At 28.6% G+C, this 19,976-nt stretch overlaps 4 protein-coding genes across 5 annotated transcripts; 2 read left to right on the plus strand and 2 right to left on the minus strand.

The window, feature by feature from the left end:
* Nucleotides 1-785: 785 nt before the first annotated feature.
* On the minus strand, nt 786-7,653 carry LOC130674034 (protein SHQ1 homolog). 2 transcript variants are annotated; one of them, XM_057479302.1, is made up of 5 exons: nt 7,527-7,653; nt 5,852-6,038; nt 5,104-5,294; nt 4,867-5,024; nt 786-2,918 (listed from the first exon to the last, which is right to left on the minus strand). In XM_057479302.1, the coding sequence occupies exons 2-5, from the start codon at nt 5,992-5,994 to the stop codon at nt 1,815-1,817; spliced, it is 1,596 nt and encodes a 531-aa protein (XP_057335285.1). In that variant the 5' UTR covers nt 5,995-6,038; nt 7,527-7,653; the 3' UTR covers nt 786-1,814. The 2 variants fall into 2 exon arrangements, with proteins under 2 accessions (XP_057335285.1, XP_057335284.1); XM_057479301.1 differs by lacking the exon at nt 7,527-7,653 and having other exon boundaries at nt 787-2,918; nt 5,852-6,201.
* On the plus strand, nt 7,299-13,090 carry LOC130674033 (DNA-directed RNA polymerase I subunit RPA1). The gene is made up of 2 exons (XM_057479300.1): nt 7,299-7,695; nt 8,003-13,090. Exons 1-2 carry the CDS (start codon nt 7,518-7,520, stop codon nt 12,919-12,921), a joined length of 5,097 nt encoding a protein of 1,698 aa, XP_057335283.1. The 5' UTR covers nt 7,299-7,517; the 3' UTR covers nt 12,922-13,090.
* Nucleotides 12,955-14,653, minus strand: LOC130674038 (thioredoxin-2). The gene is made up of 3 exons (XM_057479306.1): nt 14,447-14,653; nt 13,307-13,537; nt 12,955-13,227 (listed from the first exon to the last, which is right to left on the minus strand). Exons 1-3 carry the CDS (start codon nt 14,468-14,470, stop codon nt 13,165-13,167), a joined length of 318 nt encoding a protein of 105 aa, XP_057335289.1. The 5' UTR covers nt 14,471-14,653; the 3' UTR covers nt 12,955-13,164.
* Nucleotides 14,654-16,503: 1,850 nt separating this feature from the next.
* On the plus strand, nt 16,504-19,755 carry LOC130672675 (transmembrane protein 53). Its single transcript, XM_057477345.1, has 5 exons — nt 16,504-16,942; nt 17,772-17,979; nt 18,054-18,206; nt 19,248-19,376; nt 19,454-19,755. The coding sequence occupies exons 1-5, from the start codon at nt 16,701-16,703 to the stop codon at nt 19,742-19,744; spliced, it is 1,023 nt and encodes a 340-aa protein (XP_057333328.1). The 5' UTR covers nt 16,504-16,700; the 3' UTR covers nt 19,745-19,755.
* Nucleotides 19,756-19,976: the final 221 nt, after the last annotated feature.

The following is a 19,976-nucleotide window of genomic DNA, read 5'->3' on the forward strand; positions in this document are numbered from 1 at the left end:
ATAATTCAAAATATATGATAAACTATATGGAATTATAAGAAGTCATATATGTAGCCATATACAAAATTTTGCCGAAATATTATATGATTTTATAATTTGCAACATATATATCGGTAATATATTTTTTTTACATGCTAACTTATAAATATTGCTTATAATATTTTATACTATACTTTAAGTTATATGATAAGATATATGATTGAATTATATGACTGACACATAATATTTATACATGTAAATATATAATTATATAAATATATGTTCACATATATTTGTATAAATGTATGTAAATATATATTTATATAAATATATGTTTATATATATTTGCACAAACATAAAACTAGAGATTTCAAGCTATAAAATGCTTTTTTTTAAATCTCGATACGATTATTTTTCATGAAGTTACAGTCTTGCAAAAATCACTAAAAAATTTCAAAAAATTTTTTGTTACTTTAATTTTTGGTATGAGTGTATTTTTTAAATTATTTATGTATGATAATATCGAAATTATTATAATATTGAAATTATAAGTTTATATATAATTTGAGATGTAATATCATATGTATACAATTACATATATTATAAATTATATGGATTATAATAATATTGAAATTATAAATTAATTTATAAGATGAAACATATATTTTACTTTATAAATCAATATATAAAGCGGACATATAATTTTTGATACAATATCACATGTATATAATCACATATATTATAAATGATATGGATTATTATAATATTAAACGTATAAATTATTATATATATTGAATCATATATTAATAATTTTGCCGCCATATATGTTCAGTTATTTACCATATATTTTTTTATATATTATCGACAGTATATGGTTTTTTCATACGGACAAGGTTTACAGGTGCTGAAAACAGCGACATGGGGTTAGGGTTGATTATGTCATTGCATATTTTACAAATTATTTTATTCAAAATTTCGAAGTGGCCAAAAACGGTACCTCTACCCTAAATCTGTTACAATAGTTGACTAAGACATTTGTGTAAGATCCATTAGGTCAGACTTGCTGCAAAATTTATTTAGATACGTGCAGATGGCTACTCTTACTTCCTGATTCGCGTATTCAGCATTTATGTAGTAAATTCAATGATGCTCACATTGTGTTCGATTAATTTTTTTCGAGTGACAATATTAATAATTTGTAGCGCTCTAAATTTTAATGAGGAACACTGGGATAGCTATAGTTACTGATTTTAAGCAACGAACAATTCAATATTAAATATCTTGGTTAAGAATTACTGCAGACTGGTTTCTACAGATTTCCATAATTTTCAGAAAAAATTGTAAATAAGACTCGATAAAATCTGTAAAAATTACACTTATGAAATCTATTTTGTTCAAGTCTCGTTTGAATCTTCCGTAAGAGTTTTGCTGAATAACTTTAGTCAAGTAAATTGCTTAAGACAATGCTACCAGAGTAATTTAACAATTAATAAATGCACTTAATCAACTCAGATGTTAAGACTTATTTTTCTACAAATATTTTATTTAAATAATTGAAAAATAAAGACATTACGCCTCTAGTACAAAGAATATTGATAATTATAACGATAAAATAAATAAGTACCACTTATTCAGCCCAAAAACTGTATAAGAAATACGAGCAAAGTCATCTTTAGATAATTAAAACTCGCATAAAAAATTAATCATTTTTTAAAGCCTTGGGCTCGCGCAGCCAATCATCGCACCTTGGTCTTAAATCATTTTGTTTCATCCCTTGCCAACAGAAACACTTAAACTCTGAGTATTAATTATCATTAACAATAAATATTATTTATCTACTCTTCTTCTTCAGTAAGATCATCAGAGTCTAGATCAACTTTATCTTCCCGCTTTTTATTATTATCCTCTGAACTTGATGAATCACTCGAACTGCTACTCAAATCCGAAGAACTTGAATCTGAATCGCTATCACTATCCTCGCTATCACTGTCACTATCACTATCAACATCACTGTCAGTTTCAGTATCAGTGTCAGTATCACTGTCACTATCATCCGTCAATTCCAACTTACCTACACCGTCAACAACACTATTAATGAAATATTCCGGGAAACTCGCTTGCTCGATATCGATTCTTACATCCTCATTTTTATTTTTCTTCTCTTCCTCCTCTTTCAAAACCGACCAAGCAGCAGCCTCCAGTTCAACAAGATCTAACCCAACATCCTCTTTTTTTATCCCAACAGCTTCTAACTCTCCTACCATTGTCTCTATCACACTATCGGACACTTGTTGAAGCCAAATTAGATAATCCCGGATGTACAATTGGTTCAATACGTGACGCGGTGGGTATGAATTATTGAACAAATCGTAAATTTCGCATAATCGCTTCACAATAAACTTCTTGCCGAGCTTTATCATGATTTTAACATCTTCCAAGATCTTCATTGACAATTCCCAGTTACGATAAAGCGGATAACAGAGCGATCGACGCACGCAAGTTTTAACAACTTGATGCATATTTTGATAACTTTCAAACCAACATAAAGTACCGCTTAATTTATAAACATCCCAACTACTCTCGCTGGTATTTTCACCTATCGTCACTCGATGGTTGTATGAACTTGCGAATAAAATGTCTATGAGACCGTAAATTACTGATTGAATCTCTTGTTTGTCGAGTAAAAATTCTTTGTTTGGAAGCTCTTTCAAAATATCTTTTTCACGGTCAGTGAATTCGATTTCTGCGGGTTTAAAACTATGCCAAGGAGGATTGAAGTCTAAGATTGGTCTCACTGTATCTTGGGACTGGAATAAATCAGCCATGTAATGATCATCGCTAAAGTGATTCAATTCATCGGATTCGCGGAGAGATGAACGCAATCTTGAAGTTGTTGAATCAGGCGATGGTAAATCTACGACGTCTTTTAACCATCCTTCCTAAATAATTTGTTCTAATTAATTTTTAGCGGTTTTTTTCAAATTTAATTAATTGGAATAATTAATAATTAGTGTACATTTAAAAGAATATAAATAACGGAATACTTTTGGCGGATTTTTTTTTATTAATTTTAACCTTTGCGTTTTCAAAAATGCAAAATAATTTTTAAAAATGTCATCTAAAATAATGACGAATTAGAAAATTTTTTAATAAAATAAAAATTTATACGGTAAAAAACCAAGTTTTAAAATAAATTATTTCATAGTATATTTGGACGTAGATAAGCAATAACGTGTCAATCCACAAAAAATCGAATTTTGAAATTTTTGTACGAAATGATTCCTTAATAACCAAAGAACTTTTTTCGAGTAATTTAGCGTTAAAAAAAAAAGTTCATATCATAAAGTCCAAAAAAATTTTTGACAAGATAATATAGGAAAAAATTTTTTGCAAAATTGGGTTAAGTAACTTGAGTTTAAATACTGAATTGCAAAAGGACAATCGTTTACTAAAACAAAAATTCAAATAATTCGGTACGTTATTTCAAAAATACTAAATAAACTTTTTTCATTGCAAGTTAAAAATTTTTTGGTGATTAAATTTTTACGTTCCAATATTTCTGCTGCAAGTATTTTAACATTAGTGTCAAGTTACTTTAGATTAATTTGATTTAATCGCCAAACATGATTAGTAATTTTTCAAAACCACATCGTTTATGGAACGTTTTCGAGAATTAAATTGGCTATTTTATATTTAGTCAAACGAAATTTAAGTTCATTTTAAATGCATTTACTTAAAAGGGGTTCGCATTTTTCTCTCTATTACACTCAAGTCTACGAACGGTACTATCGCTGTTGCACTTGTGCAGTAAATGGAAACTTCGGCTGAGTTTTTCTCTTAAACAAACGAATATTATCAATCAATTAAAACGGACTTTGCTCATTTAGACAGTAGTGCATCAATGTGCGGTCTGTATTTTGTATTTAGAGATTTTGTTTCCGAAAAAAACTCAACCGAAAATATCTGATAACCCCAGTTAATTCAGATTCTCAATCTATAAAATTTTCTTTCTTGGACATAGATTAACCTTTCGTTACTCGCGTTCACTCACCCGACGATTTTCATCGCATAATGAAAAAATGCAATACCGAATTATTTTTTACAGTAATAACAGTACGTTTGGCAACCTGGTCAAAAAAATCGAATCGACGATTTAACTCGCATAATGAGCACTGTGCAGCTTTTTCATATTCTTGTTATACATAAATATAATTTTTCATATTTAAAATGTATATTTATTAATTATAAACATATTTAACAAAAATATAGATTTAAAAAAGAGAATTAGTTAAGTATAAAGTCACAAATACCCATACAGTAATTTTTATTGCAATTTTAGTCAAAAAAGCGATGTCACGCTCATAGCGCGAGTAACGAAAGGGCAAGCTAGGGTTCTTTAATTAATGCTCTTTTTTCCCCATGCAGCTCGTCAAAAAGTGATTTAAAGATAAACAAAACTCATTATCTACAGTTTAAATATTTTATAAAAAAATTATCAGAAACCGAGCGCTGTTGACACCAGCCAGAGTTATCTCTAATTTATCATAGATTTAAGATTTTTATTTAGTTTATTTACTTCATAATTATGTAGAACTTTTTTTTTTGGCAATAATAAATAAACTTTTCACAAATAAAAAAAAAAATTAACGAAAGGTTTTTAATCACTGAGAGACTATCTGTGCTCGAATACTTTCATCATAAATGTTATGAAAAATAGTTTGAAATCTTTAAACGAAATTTTATTAAAATAGCGATCATGTTAGTTGACGCATTATTGCTTATCTATATCCAAATATTTTTCTTCTTTATTGAATCAAGTCATGCCGATGAAAAATTTTAAAAGTAATTTAAATACGTAAATTTACTAAAAACAAAATGTAAACTTACCTCAAATGGTGTTAATGCATTAGAAATTTTATTTGCAAATCCATATTTCGGTGCATTTGTTAAAATTGTTAGTGATGATGATGTTGATGCTGATTGCGGTATAAACCAATCATCTGATTCATTGTCATCCAGAGATTCATCAGCCACAGCTGGATTTCCTGGAAAATAATAATAAATTAATTAATCTTTGAATATTTTGTTTGAAATAAAAAAAAAATTAATGCGAAAAATAATTACCAATGACTTCAATATTGGCGGTCAAATTTTTCTTTTCTTTTGCGGGTGCAAGTAAAGTCGTTATCATGTCAAGATTATCAAAATGTTCTCCAGGATTTATTTTTGAAAATTTTAATAAAAACTTTCCAGTATCACAATCGTATGAACCAAATGATTTATCGTTTTCTACTATTTCTCCAGGTAATTTTAAGCTGAAACAAAAATCAAAAACTTTTTTAATATATTGTAAAAAATTTATTTTAAATTATCAATTAGAATAAATGTGGGAATTATTTAAATTAATTAAATTTTATATTTCAAAATATAATTATTTGGTAGATTGAAAAAATATCTGAAGAACTCAGTAACAAATACATATAAGTAAAAATGATGTGATAAATATTTATACAAAACTATTGAAAGTATATTTTTATTGACATTGTTAATAATAATTACTAATTATTATATATATTCATTACTTATTTGTTTTTTAATGGCACTGGTGTACCCACGTTCATTTTTTTTATTCTTAATAATGAAAGCAGTAGCAGACACGCGTTAATTTTTTTAATTATAAATAAACAAATAAAATATTAATATCATTTTTTTTCAAAATACATAACAAGACCTAAAAATTTTGAATCTTAGTTCAGAAAAATAATAGTTATTTTTCTTGTTAATTCTAAATTCGTTTACAAAACTTAAAAAATTTTTTGATATCTGTCAATTTTTGTAATCAATTTAAAGATAAATAATAATATAAACTTACCGTAAATAATAGGGGGATGAAAAAAAACGAAAATCTGTTTTCTCAACATAAACTTCAGTGTCCTTAATATTTGCATAAGGTGCATATATATTTATTATTAATTCATTTTCATCTTGGCTCAATTCAAAACGTGGTGTCAACATTTTTTATTTATTTTTATTTTACTACTTGTCACTGTTAAGTTATTCTATAAAAAAAAAATTATTTTTTATCAAATTTGATATATATTTAGATATTCCGTTAAATATGAGATCAAAGTAATAAATAAATAAACAAGCAGGTCATCTCGTCATATTTATTACAGTTAAGTTAATTATAGTTTATGTGCCTGTTTTTATATATTTTAGGTTACGCTGTAAATTAGATATATACCTATATGTATTAGGAATGGGCGATATCTATCGATATTTCAACTATCGATATTTTTTGGACACGATATATCGATACTCGATAATAAAAAACTAAAACTATCGATGTTTTTTTTCAATATCGCCCATCCCTAATATGCATGTGCATATTTACATATTTATTATTTTTACGCATGTATTATATAGGCATATATTATATGTATTATTCTATATAACATATATTTAATTTATAATAAAATAATTAGTTACATACTTGATTAATTTATCAATAAATTTTTTTAATTTCCCGCTCAAAAAATTTGAAATTAAAGAAAAATACAAAAATTTTTGGTTGTAAAAACTTTACCCTAAAAACTAGTTTATACAAATCGTATGAAAAGTAAAAAAATGTTGGATTTCAGACTTTTATACGATAAGTAGATTGACAAGAAGTTATGATAAGAATTTCAGAGTTGATGCAATATTGTGCTTATGCTTAGTTAAAAAATTCAAAAAAATTGTTTTTATCATTTTTTCAAAATATGACAGCAATTTTCGAAAATAAAAAAATTGCACCTCTAGATAATAAAAAAACGAAGAGGTGAGTTTTTTTTTTTTTTTTTTCGTTTCAACGATTTGTTCAAAAATTATGACGTGCTAAAGTTTTTTTTCAATTTTCAAAAAAAAAAACCAAGGCGCCCTTAGATAATAGTGTCATCAAGAAAGTAATACAATATGGAGTTATTCCGATCATTTGAAATGTCAGGTTAGCTTGCTAAAAATTTTGTTTTTGAATAAATCCAAAACAGTGAGCTGAAAAAAAAAAAAATTGCTAGCATATCTAGTTTATTTCAATAGAATTCTATTCCATTCATTTAATTGTATATAATTCAAATTGTTCAAAAGATATCCGCAGTCAAATATTTTATTTTTCGTTTGTCTGCTAACTTCAGGCTCATAATTTATATCGTAAAATTACCGAGCGCGTTAATAAATAAATAATTTAAACAGTAATCAAAATGAGCGCGAATTATTAGAATTAAGTTTTACTGTTTCAGTTAACAAGTAGAGGCACCTGTGAGCAGTTGAGTGCATGACATACAGGTATACTAAATATATGTGTATTTGTGTAAATATATGAATATATGAAAATAACACGTGATTTAAAATTTTAACCTGAAAATAAAAATCTCAAAACATGAGCACGTGGGTGTAATAAATCTTATAAATAAATATATAATAATTCATATAAAGTGATAAGCGGGATATAAAATAAATATTTATTTGTCATTTATCTTTTATATTAATAATTTTAAAAAATGTCTCACCGTTTTAAATCACGTGTTTCGGCAAAACACTTGGATCCATGTGCATTAACATTTTCTATGTACTCATCTGAGGATATTAAACGTATAAGTGCTGTCAAAATAAAATCACCATTGAGTTTCAGTCAGACTGGATTACCACTACGAGGCGGTCTTTATGATCCATCACTAGGTAACTTCATTTTAAAAATTTATTGCTAGTTGATGTTACTGTGACACTGAAAATAACAGACATGATAATTTTTTACATTTTTAAATAAACAAATTAAATATCAAAAGAAAATAAATTTTAAATGTGGACCCAAGTCCATCGTAGAAATCTTAAAAAATTTTTTTATTTAAAAATTTACAATTATTAAACTATCTGACAATTTTACTGTCATAGTGATGAAAATTATTTATATAAAAATTTATCAGACTTAATTAATATGAATTTTATTAAAAAGCAGATGATTGACAATTTTTAAAATTTATTTTAGGACCAACTCATACTCAATCAGATCCATGTGGAACATGCAGTGAAACATTTGCTAATTGTCCTGGTCATTTTGGTCATATAGAGTTACCAGTTCCTGTAGTCAATCCCTTATTTCACAAAGTCCTTTGTTCGTTAATAAAACTAACATGTTTGTCATGTTTTACTTTACAAATTCCCAGTCACGAAAAATTATTGCTCATCGGAAAGTTTCGTATGATCATGTCAGGATTTTACACAGAGCTCGAAGATCTAGAACACGAAATTGGGGTATTGGTTGATAGCAAAAAAGATCTTAACGCTGCTGAATTAGAGTTCCTTCGTGAATCAGTTACTACAATTATAAATGATCTTAAAGAAAAAAAATCTGTTCATGATAACGATCGTCTAGAAAGTCTATCAAATCCCACTACAAAAAACATAAACATCCAGTGCATTAAATATATTGACAATGCAATTAAACGATGTGATGCCAGTAAAATGTGTATAAGTTGTCACCGGCCATTTACTAAAGTATCAATTAATAAAAATAAAATAATGATTCAACATGTTTCTAATCTAACGGAAGACGATGAATTTTCTGATAAAAAAGTTGCAAACGTTATGCTTACTCCGGATCAATCGAAAGCATATTTACGAAAAGTTTGGCGTAATGACAAAGACGTACTCAAAGTTATGATTCCATGCTTGTCTTCAATAGACATCGAATTTCCAACAGATATATTTTTTTTCGATTTAATTCCTGTTGTTCCACCGAAAACTCGCCCGCCAAATATGCTCAGAAATCAAGTGCTCGAGCATCCGCGATCACAAGTTTATAAAAGTATAATGTCAGATTGTTTGGTACTGCGTAATATAATACAGGCAATACAAGACGGTAACACAGAGCAGCTTCCACAAGAGGGTTTGGCGGTTTATGATCAGATACGCGGTAAAACACCAACTGAAAAACTCCAAAATGCGTGGCAAGGATTGCAAGCAAATGTTGATCATTTAATGGATCGCGATATGAGTAAAACTAGTGAGTCCGCAAATTGTCTAGGTTTAAAACAGATTATTGAAAAGAAAGAGGGTGTGATACGTATGCATATGATGGGAAAACGTGTTGACTTTGCAGCTCGTTCAGTAATAACTCCCGATCCTAATATAAACATTGATGAGATAGGATTCCCGGAATGTTTCGCTAAAAGATTGTCGTACCCGGTGGCAGTGACACCCTGGAATGTCACCGAATTACGGCAGATGATTATAAATGGACCTAATGTTCATCCAGGAGCCAATATGATTGAAATTGATGGCTGGGTCCAGCGTCTTAGTGCTACTGACTCACTTGCAAGAGAGGCAATTGCCAAACGATTACTCACGTCTAATAAAGATAGTGACTTGGCCCAATCGGTTAAAATTGTTCACCGGCATTTGCAGAACGGTGATATTATGCTGCTGAATCGTCAACCAACCTTACACAAGCCCAGTATTATGGCACACAAAGCGAGGATTCTTAAAGGTGAGCAAACTATACGTTTGCATTATTCTAATTGTAAAGCATACAATGCCGATTTTGATGGTGATGAAATGAATGCCCACTTTCCGCAAAATGAATTGGGACGTAGTGAGGGTTACAATCTTGCGTCGGTACCTACTCAGTATCTAGTACCCAAAGACGGTACACCTTTGGGAGGTTTAATTCAGGATCACGTTATTGGTGGTGTGCGTTTAACTCTGCGTGGTAATTTTTTCACAAAAGACGATTATATGAACCTTGTATTGTCCGCTTTGACTGATCATGTGGGTCAGATAAAATTACTACCGCCTGCGATTATAAAACCTATTGAAATGTGGTCGGGTAAGCAAGTTGTATCCACAGTTATCATAAATCTCATTCCTCGGGGTAAAGCGTTGATTAATTTAACTTCGGGAGCTAAAATTCGTGCCAGTGCTTGGGAAGCTGAGAAGCCTAGAGCTTGGAAATGCGGTGAAGAATTTGAAGATCCAAATACAATGAGCGAGGCTGAAGTTATTTTACGTAATGGTGAATTGCTTTGTGGAATTCTTGATAAAACTCATTACGGTGCTACTCCTTATGGTTTAGTTCATTGTATCTATGAATTGTATGGGGGAGCGTGCTCTACTAAAATGTTAAGTTCATTTGCCAAATTATTTCAAATGTATTTACGTCTTATTGGATTCACTTTGGGTGTTGAGGATATTCTTGTAGTAGAATCTGGGGATGAAAAACGGAGAGAAGTTATTTCACGTTGTAAACTTGTAGGTGAAAGTGTTCAAAAAGAAATATTAAAATTACCTGAAGAAACTCCGCAAGAGGTAGTTGTTGAAAAAATAGAAGAAGCTTATTGGAGAAACAAAAAATTCCGTGCGCAAATTGATCACAAGTATAAATCTACAATGGATAAGTTTACCAATGCTATTAATAAAGCGAGTTTAGGTGAAGGTCTGTTGAAAAAATTTCCCAGTAACAATCTACAGTTTATGGTGCAAACTGGTGCAAAAGGTTCTGATGTTAATCGTCTCCAGATTTCAGGATTATTAGCGCAAATTGAGTTAGAAGGTAAACGACCACCACTGATGATAAGTGGACGTGGTCTACCTTGTTTCCCACCTTATTATCCATCCCCTCGTGCTGGAGGATACATAGACGGGCGTTTCATGACGGGAATTTTACCACCTGAATTTTTTTTCCATTGTATGGCCGGTCGTGAAGGTCTAATTGATACTGCTGTTAAAACCAGTCGTTCAGGTTATCTTCAAAGATGTTTGATAAAACATTTAGAAGGTGTATCAGTACACTATGATAGCACAGTAAGAGATTCTGATGGTAGTTTGATACAAATGTTGTACGGTGAAGATGGTGAAGATATTACGAAATCAAGATTTTTGCGAAAAGAACAAATGAACTTTTTGGCAGAAAATAAAAATGCGATAATTGATAAGAAGTTATTGAAACAGCTTAAAGATCCTATCGAATATGGAAAAATAATGAAGAGTGTAAAAAAATTACGAAAGTGGAAATCAAAACACGGAAGTGAGTTTCAACGTATTCGTATCTCTCCTTTTTCTAAATATTCACAGGATCATTATAAAGCTGAAAGCGCTAAAAATAAAGAAATTGATCCTGGCAAGGGACGTACCAAAGCCGCGTGGTCTTTATCGAAGAAATGGGAGCATATTAGTGAAGAAGTAAAAAATAGATACGCGAAGGAATGTAATAAATGCCCGGAACCAATTACAGCTGATCGGAGACAGGATTTAGATTATGGAGTTTTGACAGAACGACTAGAAAGTTTGATTGATAATTATATGGAATCACGAAAATCATTTACTTCGACAATTAGTCATGATCAATTGCGTGATTTAATATGTTTGAAGCTTATGAATACTCTGTGTCCAGCTGGTGAACCTGTAGGTCTTTTAGCAGCTCAGTCTATCGGTGAACCTTCAACACAGATGACACTGAACACTTTTCACTTTGCCGGTCGAGGTGACATGAATGTAACTCTGGGTATCCCACGTCTTAGAGAAATTTTAATGATGGCCTCCAAAAATATCAAAACACCTAGTATGGAAATACCTTTTAATAAAAATCTCAAAAACTTAACACGCTCTGCAAATCGTTTACGTATGAAATTAACCCGTTGTACGCTTGCTGATGTTCTAAAATCAGTTCACGTTGAACGTAAAATGCAGCAACGTCCATCAAGACAATTGGAATATTATTTAACTGTGGAATTTTTACCCCACAAATATTATAAACATGAATTTTGTTTATCTTCCAAACAAGTACTTGAGAGAACAGAAACATTATTTTTCAAAGAATTATTCAGAGAAATAAAAAAAGTTGCTAAAAAATCTGGTACTACGCTTCTTAATGTTGATGACAAGAAAAAAAGAAACACAGAACTTGAAGATTCGTTACTAGACGGCAGAATTGATGACGATGTTGAAGAAGCTGATACTAAATCGAATAAACGTAAAGCTGATATTGGTGAGAATCATGAGTCATCAGATGAAGAAGATGGTAATACTGAAGATACATTTGCGGTTAAAAGAGCTCAAATTCATAAAGAAATGGAAAGTTATGATGATCCAGAAGCTGAAGAAGCTCCTGAAGAAGTTTCTAATGACATAGACGAAGAAAATGTTGATGATAAAAAATCAGAAACCGATGAAAACCAAGATGAAGACCAAGACGATGAAATAATTCTATCACCAGAAATGCTTCATGCCCGGCAAATGGCCGCCGAGCAGCGTAAAATAGACGTCGTTAGTAGCTCTAGCTACGGAATAGAGTACGACTTTGATGTAGAAAAATACCATTGGTTTAAATACAGTTTCTACTTACCACTAAAGCTCATCAAGCTTGATTTACCAACAATTATTCGTGATACAGCTAAAAAAGTTGTTTTATGGGAAACACCTGCCATCAAACGTGCATTTACATTCGAAAATCCCGAAGGCGAAACTATATTAAAGACAGACGGACTTAACATCGTTGAAATGGCCAAGTATGTTGATGTTTTAGATCTACAACGACTATACACTAATGACATTTACGGAATATCTCAGACTTATGGAATAGAAGCCGCGAATCGAGTTATTGTTAAAGAGGTCAAGGATGTCTTCAAGATGTACGGAATTACAGTTGATCCAAGGCATTTATCGCTTATCGCTGACTACATGACCTTCGAAGGAACTTTTCAGCCGCTAAGTCGTAAAGGAATGGAGACTTCAGCATCACCATTGCAACAAATGAGCTTCGAAAGTTCATTAGTTTTCTTGAGAAATGCAACATTGCAAGGCAAGTGCGACAATTTGATATCACCGTCAGGTAGATTGATGCTCGGACAGCCTTGCAAAACAGGTACAGGGTGCTTTGATGTGATTGATCAGCCTCTATTGTCTATTTAATAGTTAATCAATTAAATAACTAAGTCGTGAACATGAATTTAAGGTTTTTTATTATTGATTGTTCAACTCATTTTAAACAAAAATAAATGCTACCTACATTGAGTGTTGCAAAATATAAGAATGATACTGTACAAATAATTACAAATAAAGCAACAATTTTTTAAGCTAATTGTGATTTTTTTTTATTCTCAATTCAACATTTTTTAAGGCATTTAAATTATTATTATTTTTTGTTTTTATTGATTACTTTAATTTTTCAATCGCTTCTTTAAGTTTAGCTTCACTAGCACCGACGATAGTCTCAACCTGAAAAAAATAAATTAATTGCATTATAATTATTTCATTTATTGTCCTCATGACGTATCGACGAAGAAGCTGTACTTACTGGTTTGCCTTTCTTGAAAAACTTAAATGTTGGCATACTGGAGACTTCGTACACAGTAGCGATTTCTTCACACTCGTCAACATCGACTTTAACAAATATCACATCTTCATGGATTGTCGCTAGCTCTTCGAATTTTGGGCCGATTACTTTGCAGGGACCGCACCAGGTAGCATGGAAATCAACTACTAAGAGTTTATCACCAGCTTCATCGATTCTTTTCTTTAAATCAGCCTAGAAAATTTGTATATTTTAATCTTATTATCTTTAAATAGAGCAGACAATAATTTTGGCGCCACCAAATCGTTTTTCGAGGTCACTAAAGATTTAAAATTATCGATGATCATAAATTTAATTGTTTATCACTATCGTTATGATTCAATTTTTTTGAGCATCTATTTATATATTTAGTTGTGAAATATTATTACCAAATAGCCGTTTTAAATTTTTTAATAGTAAATTTGAATAAATATTTTTTTTTTAATTTTTCAACTGATTGATTTAAAATTTTGTAAATACCTGAAGTGCCATTATAATTATAAATTAAATTATGTTTTTCAAAATTTAAAACAGCCTGCTGTCACTTTATTAAAGTAATAACAATTTAAAAGTAATAATTACTTTTTAAAAATAATTTTTAAAAAATCGCGCGAAAATTAACTGATAATTCAAATTTATAAAAATTAATATCCGTATTTTTTTATGATAGCAAAAATTAAGGACACTAATTAATAACGTAATAATTACAAGGTCATAATCGAATTGATTAAAATATCGATTCATCGATTTTGACGCATTAAAATTGCTAACGACCCGCCCATACGCTTACGATAAATCGCGTCATCACTAATTCAAACAAATTAATTATTATAAAAAAAGAATATGCATACATCCAATAATCAACTGCAATTATAATTACAATTACGTAATCGCTGATAACAATTATTTGAATTTAAACTCCATAAATATAATATAACAATTAATGAAAAATATATTTTTAGAATGCAAAGTAAATGAAAACAATAATTGGCCAAAAAATGGCGGCTCCGAATCCCACATTTTTAAATAAAATAAAATAAAATAAAATAATTATTTTTAATTAAAATCAAATATGTTATTTATTTATTTAAATAAAATACTTACGAGATCTTTAATGTGTATAGCCATTGCGAAGTTATTTTATAATTTATCGTTGTGATAAATCTAGAAAATAAATATATACTTCAATAAAGTTTAAGTGGTCGGTTGATTGTAACGATTGTTACGGTACAAATGCAGAATGTAGAATGAGAATGCCGAATACGAATGAAAATGAAAATCCGAATACTCGTGGCCAGTGGCGTTGTCTTTTTTTATACTTTATATATATTCTATAGTATATGTTCTTTCATAGTAATCAATTTTAGGTATAAGATAGTCTTTAAAATCTATAGCTTATACACATACTCATATTTATTGTGTATATACATATATTAACATACACAGATGTTTATGTGTGTGATGTTTAAGAATATATATGTATCTGTAATCTTTTATTTCTCAGATAAAAAGATAAAGATAAATATATCTAAAAATATAGAGTGAGTATGAGCAAAAAAAGATATAAAATAACCGGAAGAGATGGTTTATTGTAGATAATAATAATAATAAATATATATGAGTCGAATGAAACCGAAGGTCAACGGAAAGATTCGAATCATACGATGACGTCATTTTAAATTTTTCAAATGTATAAGAATGTAAGAGTAATGATTTAATTTTTTTTTTTATCACCCTGACCAACTGACGTTATATCTTTTTAAAGATTTTTAGTCATTTTATTCGTAACTTATAATTTAGTTATTTAATTTAACTGTCAATTGTTAAATTTATTGTCAGGTATAATTGTTTTGGATTTATAAAATTTATTTTATTTTTAGCCCTAAAGGTAAATTATTTATGATAGATGATGATGACGATGAATAATGAGTTGATTTTTTTTTTTTTTTTTAATAATGACTGTAAGACTCATAGTTTAGAAATTTTTGAAAGTAAAAATTTATAAAAGTTTATTTATAGATTTATGAGAATTAAAATGAGTAAGATGCAATTAATTATTTTGAGGTAAAAAATTACAGCTTGTAATCTGTATTATAAATTTAAATTTAAATTTAAATAAAGCGCATTAATAATAAATGATATCAATAAAAAAAAATTTATTTCGACGAAATTTTGAGTTTTTAATCATTTACATAAAAGTTTCCTTTTGTTTTATCCTTCTAAAGAATTAATTAATTATTTCAATACCATATGCGGTTGAATTAATTATTTTTTATCAAATCAAGGAAGTTAGAAAGCTCTGAGCGACAATTTGTTATTGAATCATTTTTTTATTTCTATAACCGATTACATGATTTAATTAATTGAAGAAAATTTAAACAAGGTTTCAAATTAAATATTTTTACTGATGTATAAAAACTTATCTAAATGACTTCTTGGTGTTAATAGAAAATTCCTAAGCCATGATTTTAAATTACTTGTGATTATGGGATTTATTTAAAATCTGTATGGATAAAAAAGTAAAGAAAAATTTACCATCTAGAAAGCAAACTAAAAACCCTTTTGGAAATACAATCAGTTTTACTTTAAGGATAACTCAAAATTATTCGGATAAATCGATTATTTAATAGATAATCCTGAATAATTAGACGAAAAATATTTTGACAAATCTTTCACACGACATATCGGATATTCCTAAAATCTAAAACCATTGAATTCAGTCCCTAATTTTAGTGAGGGTCGCGATTCGCAAAAATCCATAGAAATTCAGGACTAACTTGTGCGAAAAAAAAATTTTTCTTTCTATAATTTTGAAAGATATTATTTTAAACGACTTGTGTGATGTCTCTAAGGATTAAAAACATCAAACCTAAGCATCATTTTTAGTTATCAGGATATCTCCTTCTGAGAAAATGCATAGAAAATTCACAGAAAATCGGGACTCGTTGGCTTAGATGAAAAATAAAAATTTTTTCTCTACTACAATATAGATTTATAAATTTTAGATAATAATAATATTGTTTTATTATGTCATACAGTATTACGGATCAAGCTTGAAAAAATATGTATATATATGTATACATGTATGTGTATAGAATTGTATTGATTCGCGCAGAAGTAAAAGCGTTTGAATATATGTTATATATATCTATCCTTCAAAATATACATTAAAGTGGGGTAAATTCAGTAGTGACTACTAAAATTTGAAGGGCATTTCTTGGCTTTTTCGCTTTAGATTAGCGTGAAATGAAGGACACTGTACTTAGACTTAACTAATAATTATTAAGAATCGTAATTAATAAAAAAAAAAAGCAAAAAAGTTGACAGTAATTCAATAAGTTTAGAATATATAACAAAAATGAGCGATTTAAATTATCATATTGTATATCGTCCGAACGGCAATGCGGCAAATAGTGAAAAAAATGTATCAATAAAAGGAGATATTTATGATAGCGATAAAAAAAATAACGATGAATTAAATAAAGATGACTTTGTATTCATTTATGATGATAATAAGAAGCCTGTTATTGTATTACTAGGATGGGCTGGTTGTCAAGATAAATATTTAGCTAAATATAGTGCGATTTATGAGGAAAAAAGGTTTGTATATTATTTAATAATTAATTACTTGTATAATATCTGTATTTTTAATCATTATTGTAAACATTTTTCCTTATATTCAAAGGAAATTATTTGAAGTTAAAATCAGTTGTTAATATAAAATATAATTATAATTATAAACTAACTTATTTATATACTTTGTTTTGACATAACTTTAAATTTTCAAATCATAAATGTCATGAAAATCGAAGTCACAATGTATTTAATTTAATTTCCTTTAAACAATTGTATTTTTTGCTGTCCATGAGTCAAACAAATTATTCTACTGCTTTTTGCCTCCTGTACCATTGCTGAAAATTTAAAATAAAATATATTTTTGGTGTAAAATTATCATTTAAAATATGCTGACCTTATTTTACTATAAATATGATCTAAATTTAGATTTTCATTTGTTAAGAAAAATATCTTTCAAGTAGACATGTACTTAATAAAACGATAATTTTTGTTAATTTCCCCTCGAACAAATATTACTTTTTCCTCATTAAAAGTAACGATTTAAAACGATTAGAAAAAAAAAGTTTTAAATACTTTTTGATGCTTTTGAATACTTCTGAATCATCCTTCTTATGAAAATTTATGAACATTCCAAATCGTTTCGATTCGTTTCTTATAATCAGGTTTATCACAAATTATATTTTTCTATATATGAGTTGGTATTGTAAAGTAAAATGTTTAATAATCAAAATTTTTTCATATAAATTCCTATTCTGATTTTTTTTCAATATAAAAAATTAAATAGACTTATAGGGCCTTGTGAAATAAGTCAACTATTTTTCTATAGTTTTTAATATAATAATTATTTTTACAGTTTTATAACACTGAGATGTACAGCCCCAGTTGAATATTTATTTCTACGACACGATAAATTGCCGAGTATTGGAAGAAAATTGTTAAATATTATAAAAGAACGTAACTTAGATGAACATCCTATTATTTTTCACATATTTAGTAATGGCGGCGCTTATCTTTATCAACATGTTAGTTTAGCTATGGATCAAATAAATAACAATATTAAGGTAAATGTGTAAACTAATATTTACTATGTACAAATAGTATCATTAGTTTTAATTAAATTGATTTATTGTTTCAGGTAAAAGGTGTAATATTTGACAGCGCACCTGGTGAACGGAGAATAACATCGTTATTCAAAGCTCTGAGTGCAATAATGGGCGGTAATCCGGTTATTAATATACCATTTTCATTTGTTATTACTGTATTTTTATCAATACTTTGGATATGTGAAGTAAGTATTCATTTATATTTTTCATTATCCCTGATTAAAACACATATAGGAACTTCCATCACAAGTTGCTGGTTGAGAAACGGATCAGAAAAATCATTTGATAAATATTAAATGGACTTGCACATGATGACTTATAAAAGATATTCTTGTAGCAATCCTGTGTTATTTTTTTTAGAAGTGTCTTGCAGGAAACCCTTATATGTCTATGTCTTTATATAGTTATAAATCTGCCACAAGATATTAAAAGGAAACGCCACCGGATCTCTTTCTCCCACTCACTCTCTAAACATGAATAAGTGAAATAAGTGAATATTCACTAATTCTGAGTGCCAACCGAACTACTTTTTGAAATTAGTGGTTCGGTTTGCACTTGGAATTAGTAAATATTCACTTATTTTCACTCATTCATGTTTAGAGAGCAGAAAAATAAACGGGACTATCTTTGTTGCACTGGTAGAGTAAATGAAAATTTTACAACAATTTTTCTGCGAGACAAATTAGAATTTTTAAAAGTACGAAATTTTTAGCCCTCTGTTAAGATTTCAAAAAACGTTAAAGACTCTCTATTTTCAAGACTCTATTAATGCAAAATACAATCGTACGGGATATTTTAATCGTACGATTTTAGTAAATAGTAAGTAGTATTTTGCATTACAATCACGAAAAGTTCTGAAGAAAATCATAACAAAACTTTACCATGAATTTATGAAAAACCTGTACTTTGAAAGCACAAATCTTTAATTGCTGGGGATGCGGTATGATTTTTTTCAGGATCTTTGCGATACTTGCGCTTTTTTCTCTTAAATAAACTTATCCCTCTAAAGTACTGGTCAATGTTCCCGAGTGGTTTGCACACGGGACGTTCATGTTCCAGAAAATCTTATTAATTCTGCAGGAAACATTTTTTTTTACATGGGTAGCTTCCACAATTCATAAAATTTAATTTTAAGTAAATTACAGATTTTAATCAGGGATGAAAAAAAAAATGCCTTAAAAAATGATAATTGTTACTTAGTAATAATAAATAATTTAAATAATTAGACAATAAGTCATGCACTGGGATTATCAAACTTACCATCACCATCTAATCCCTATACTTTAATTAATGAATCAAATAAGTGGCCACAACTTTTTCTCTACTCAAATGCTGATACGTTGATACCCGCAGCAGTAAGATATTATGATCATTATTTTTATATAAATTAATATTATAACTAATCAACTTTTATTTTGTTATTAACAAATAGGACGTTGAAAAATTTGCATATTATCGTGCAAAACGTGGAGTCGAAGTCCAACTAGTACTATTTACAGATTCACCACATGTTAAACATTACGCAGTATATCGTGATGTATATATTGATATTGTTTGTAATTTCATCAATGATTGTTTAACTGAAAAAGTAAATAAGGATACTGACAATGATAAAGACAATGAAGAAACTAAAATAAGTAATGATTTTTTAAGTTTTGAGGAATCATTTAATAAAATAAGTAAACGAGTCATTTTGCCTATTACAGCAACGGTAAATAAGTAAATAAATAAATATTATTGAAAAACGAGTTGAATAAATAATTATAAAAATAAATAAATATAAATTCAAATGATTAGTGATTATTATTATTATTGAATAAAATGTATTATTTATATTTATAATCAAGCTGGTTTTGATTAATGTTATTATTTATTGTTAATTATTTAAATAATTAATGTATTTGTATTAACAAATTATTGTAATAAAGACTGATTTGAAAAACTACATGCACGCA

This window comes from Microplitis mediator, chromosome 8 (assembly GCF_029852145.1).
Source record: "Microplitis mediator isolate UGA2020A chromosome 8, iyMicMedi2.1, whole genome shotgun sequence".
In the NCBI taxonomy this organism is placed as follows: domain Eukaryota; kingdom Metazoa; phylum Arthropoda; class Insecta; order Hymenoptera; family Braconidae; genus Microplitis; species Microplitis mediator.

Bases quoted from the DNA above. Each gene is read 5' to 3' on its own strand.
- LOC130674038 (XM_057479306.1), bottom strand. From the start codon at position 14,470: ATGGCTATACACATTAAAGATCTC. The intron at 13,538-14,446 runs GTAAGTATTTTA...CAAATTTTCTAG, and splicing joins CTATACACATTAAAGATCTC to GCTGATTTAAAGAAAAGAAT. The intron at 13,228-13,306 runs GTAAGTACAGCT...TATTTTTTTCAG, and splicing joins TTTTCAAGAAAGGCAAACCA to GTTGAGACTATCGTCGGTGC.
- LOC130674034 (XM_057479302.1), bottom strand. From the start codon at position 5,994: ATGTTGACACCACGTTTTGAATTGAGCCAAGATGAAAATGAATTAATA. The intron at 5,295-5,851 runs GTAAGTTTATAT...TTTTTGTTTCAG, and splicing joins TCATCCCCCTATTATTTACG to CTTAAAATTACCTGGAGAAA. The intron at 5,025-5,103 runs GTAATTATTTTT...ATTATTTTCCAG, and splicing joins CGCCAATATTGAAGTCATTG to GAAATCCAGCTGTGGCTGAT.
- LOC130672675 (XM_057477345.1), top strand. From the start codon at position 16,701: ATGAGCGATTTAAATTATCATATTGTATATCGTCCGAACGGCAATGCG. The intron at 17,980-18,053 runs GTAAATGTGTAA...TTATTGTTTCAG, and splicing joins AAATAAATAACAATATTAAG to GTAAAAGGTGTAATATTTGA. The intron at 19,377-19,453 runs GTAAGATATTAT...ATTAACAAATAG, and splicing joins ATACGTTGATACCCGCAGCA to GACGTTGAAAAATTTGCATA.
- LOC130674033 (XM_057479300.1), top strand. From the start codon at position 7,518: ATGTCTCACCGTTTTAAATCACGTGTTTCGGCAAAACACTTGGATCCA. The intron at 7,696-8,002 runs GTAACTTCATTT...AATTTATTTTAG, and splicing joins TCTTTATGATCCATCACTAG to GACCAACTCATACTCAATCA.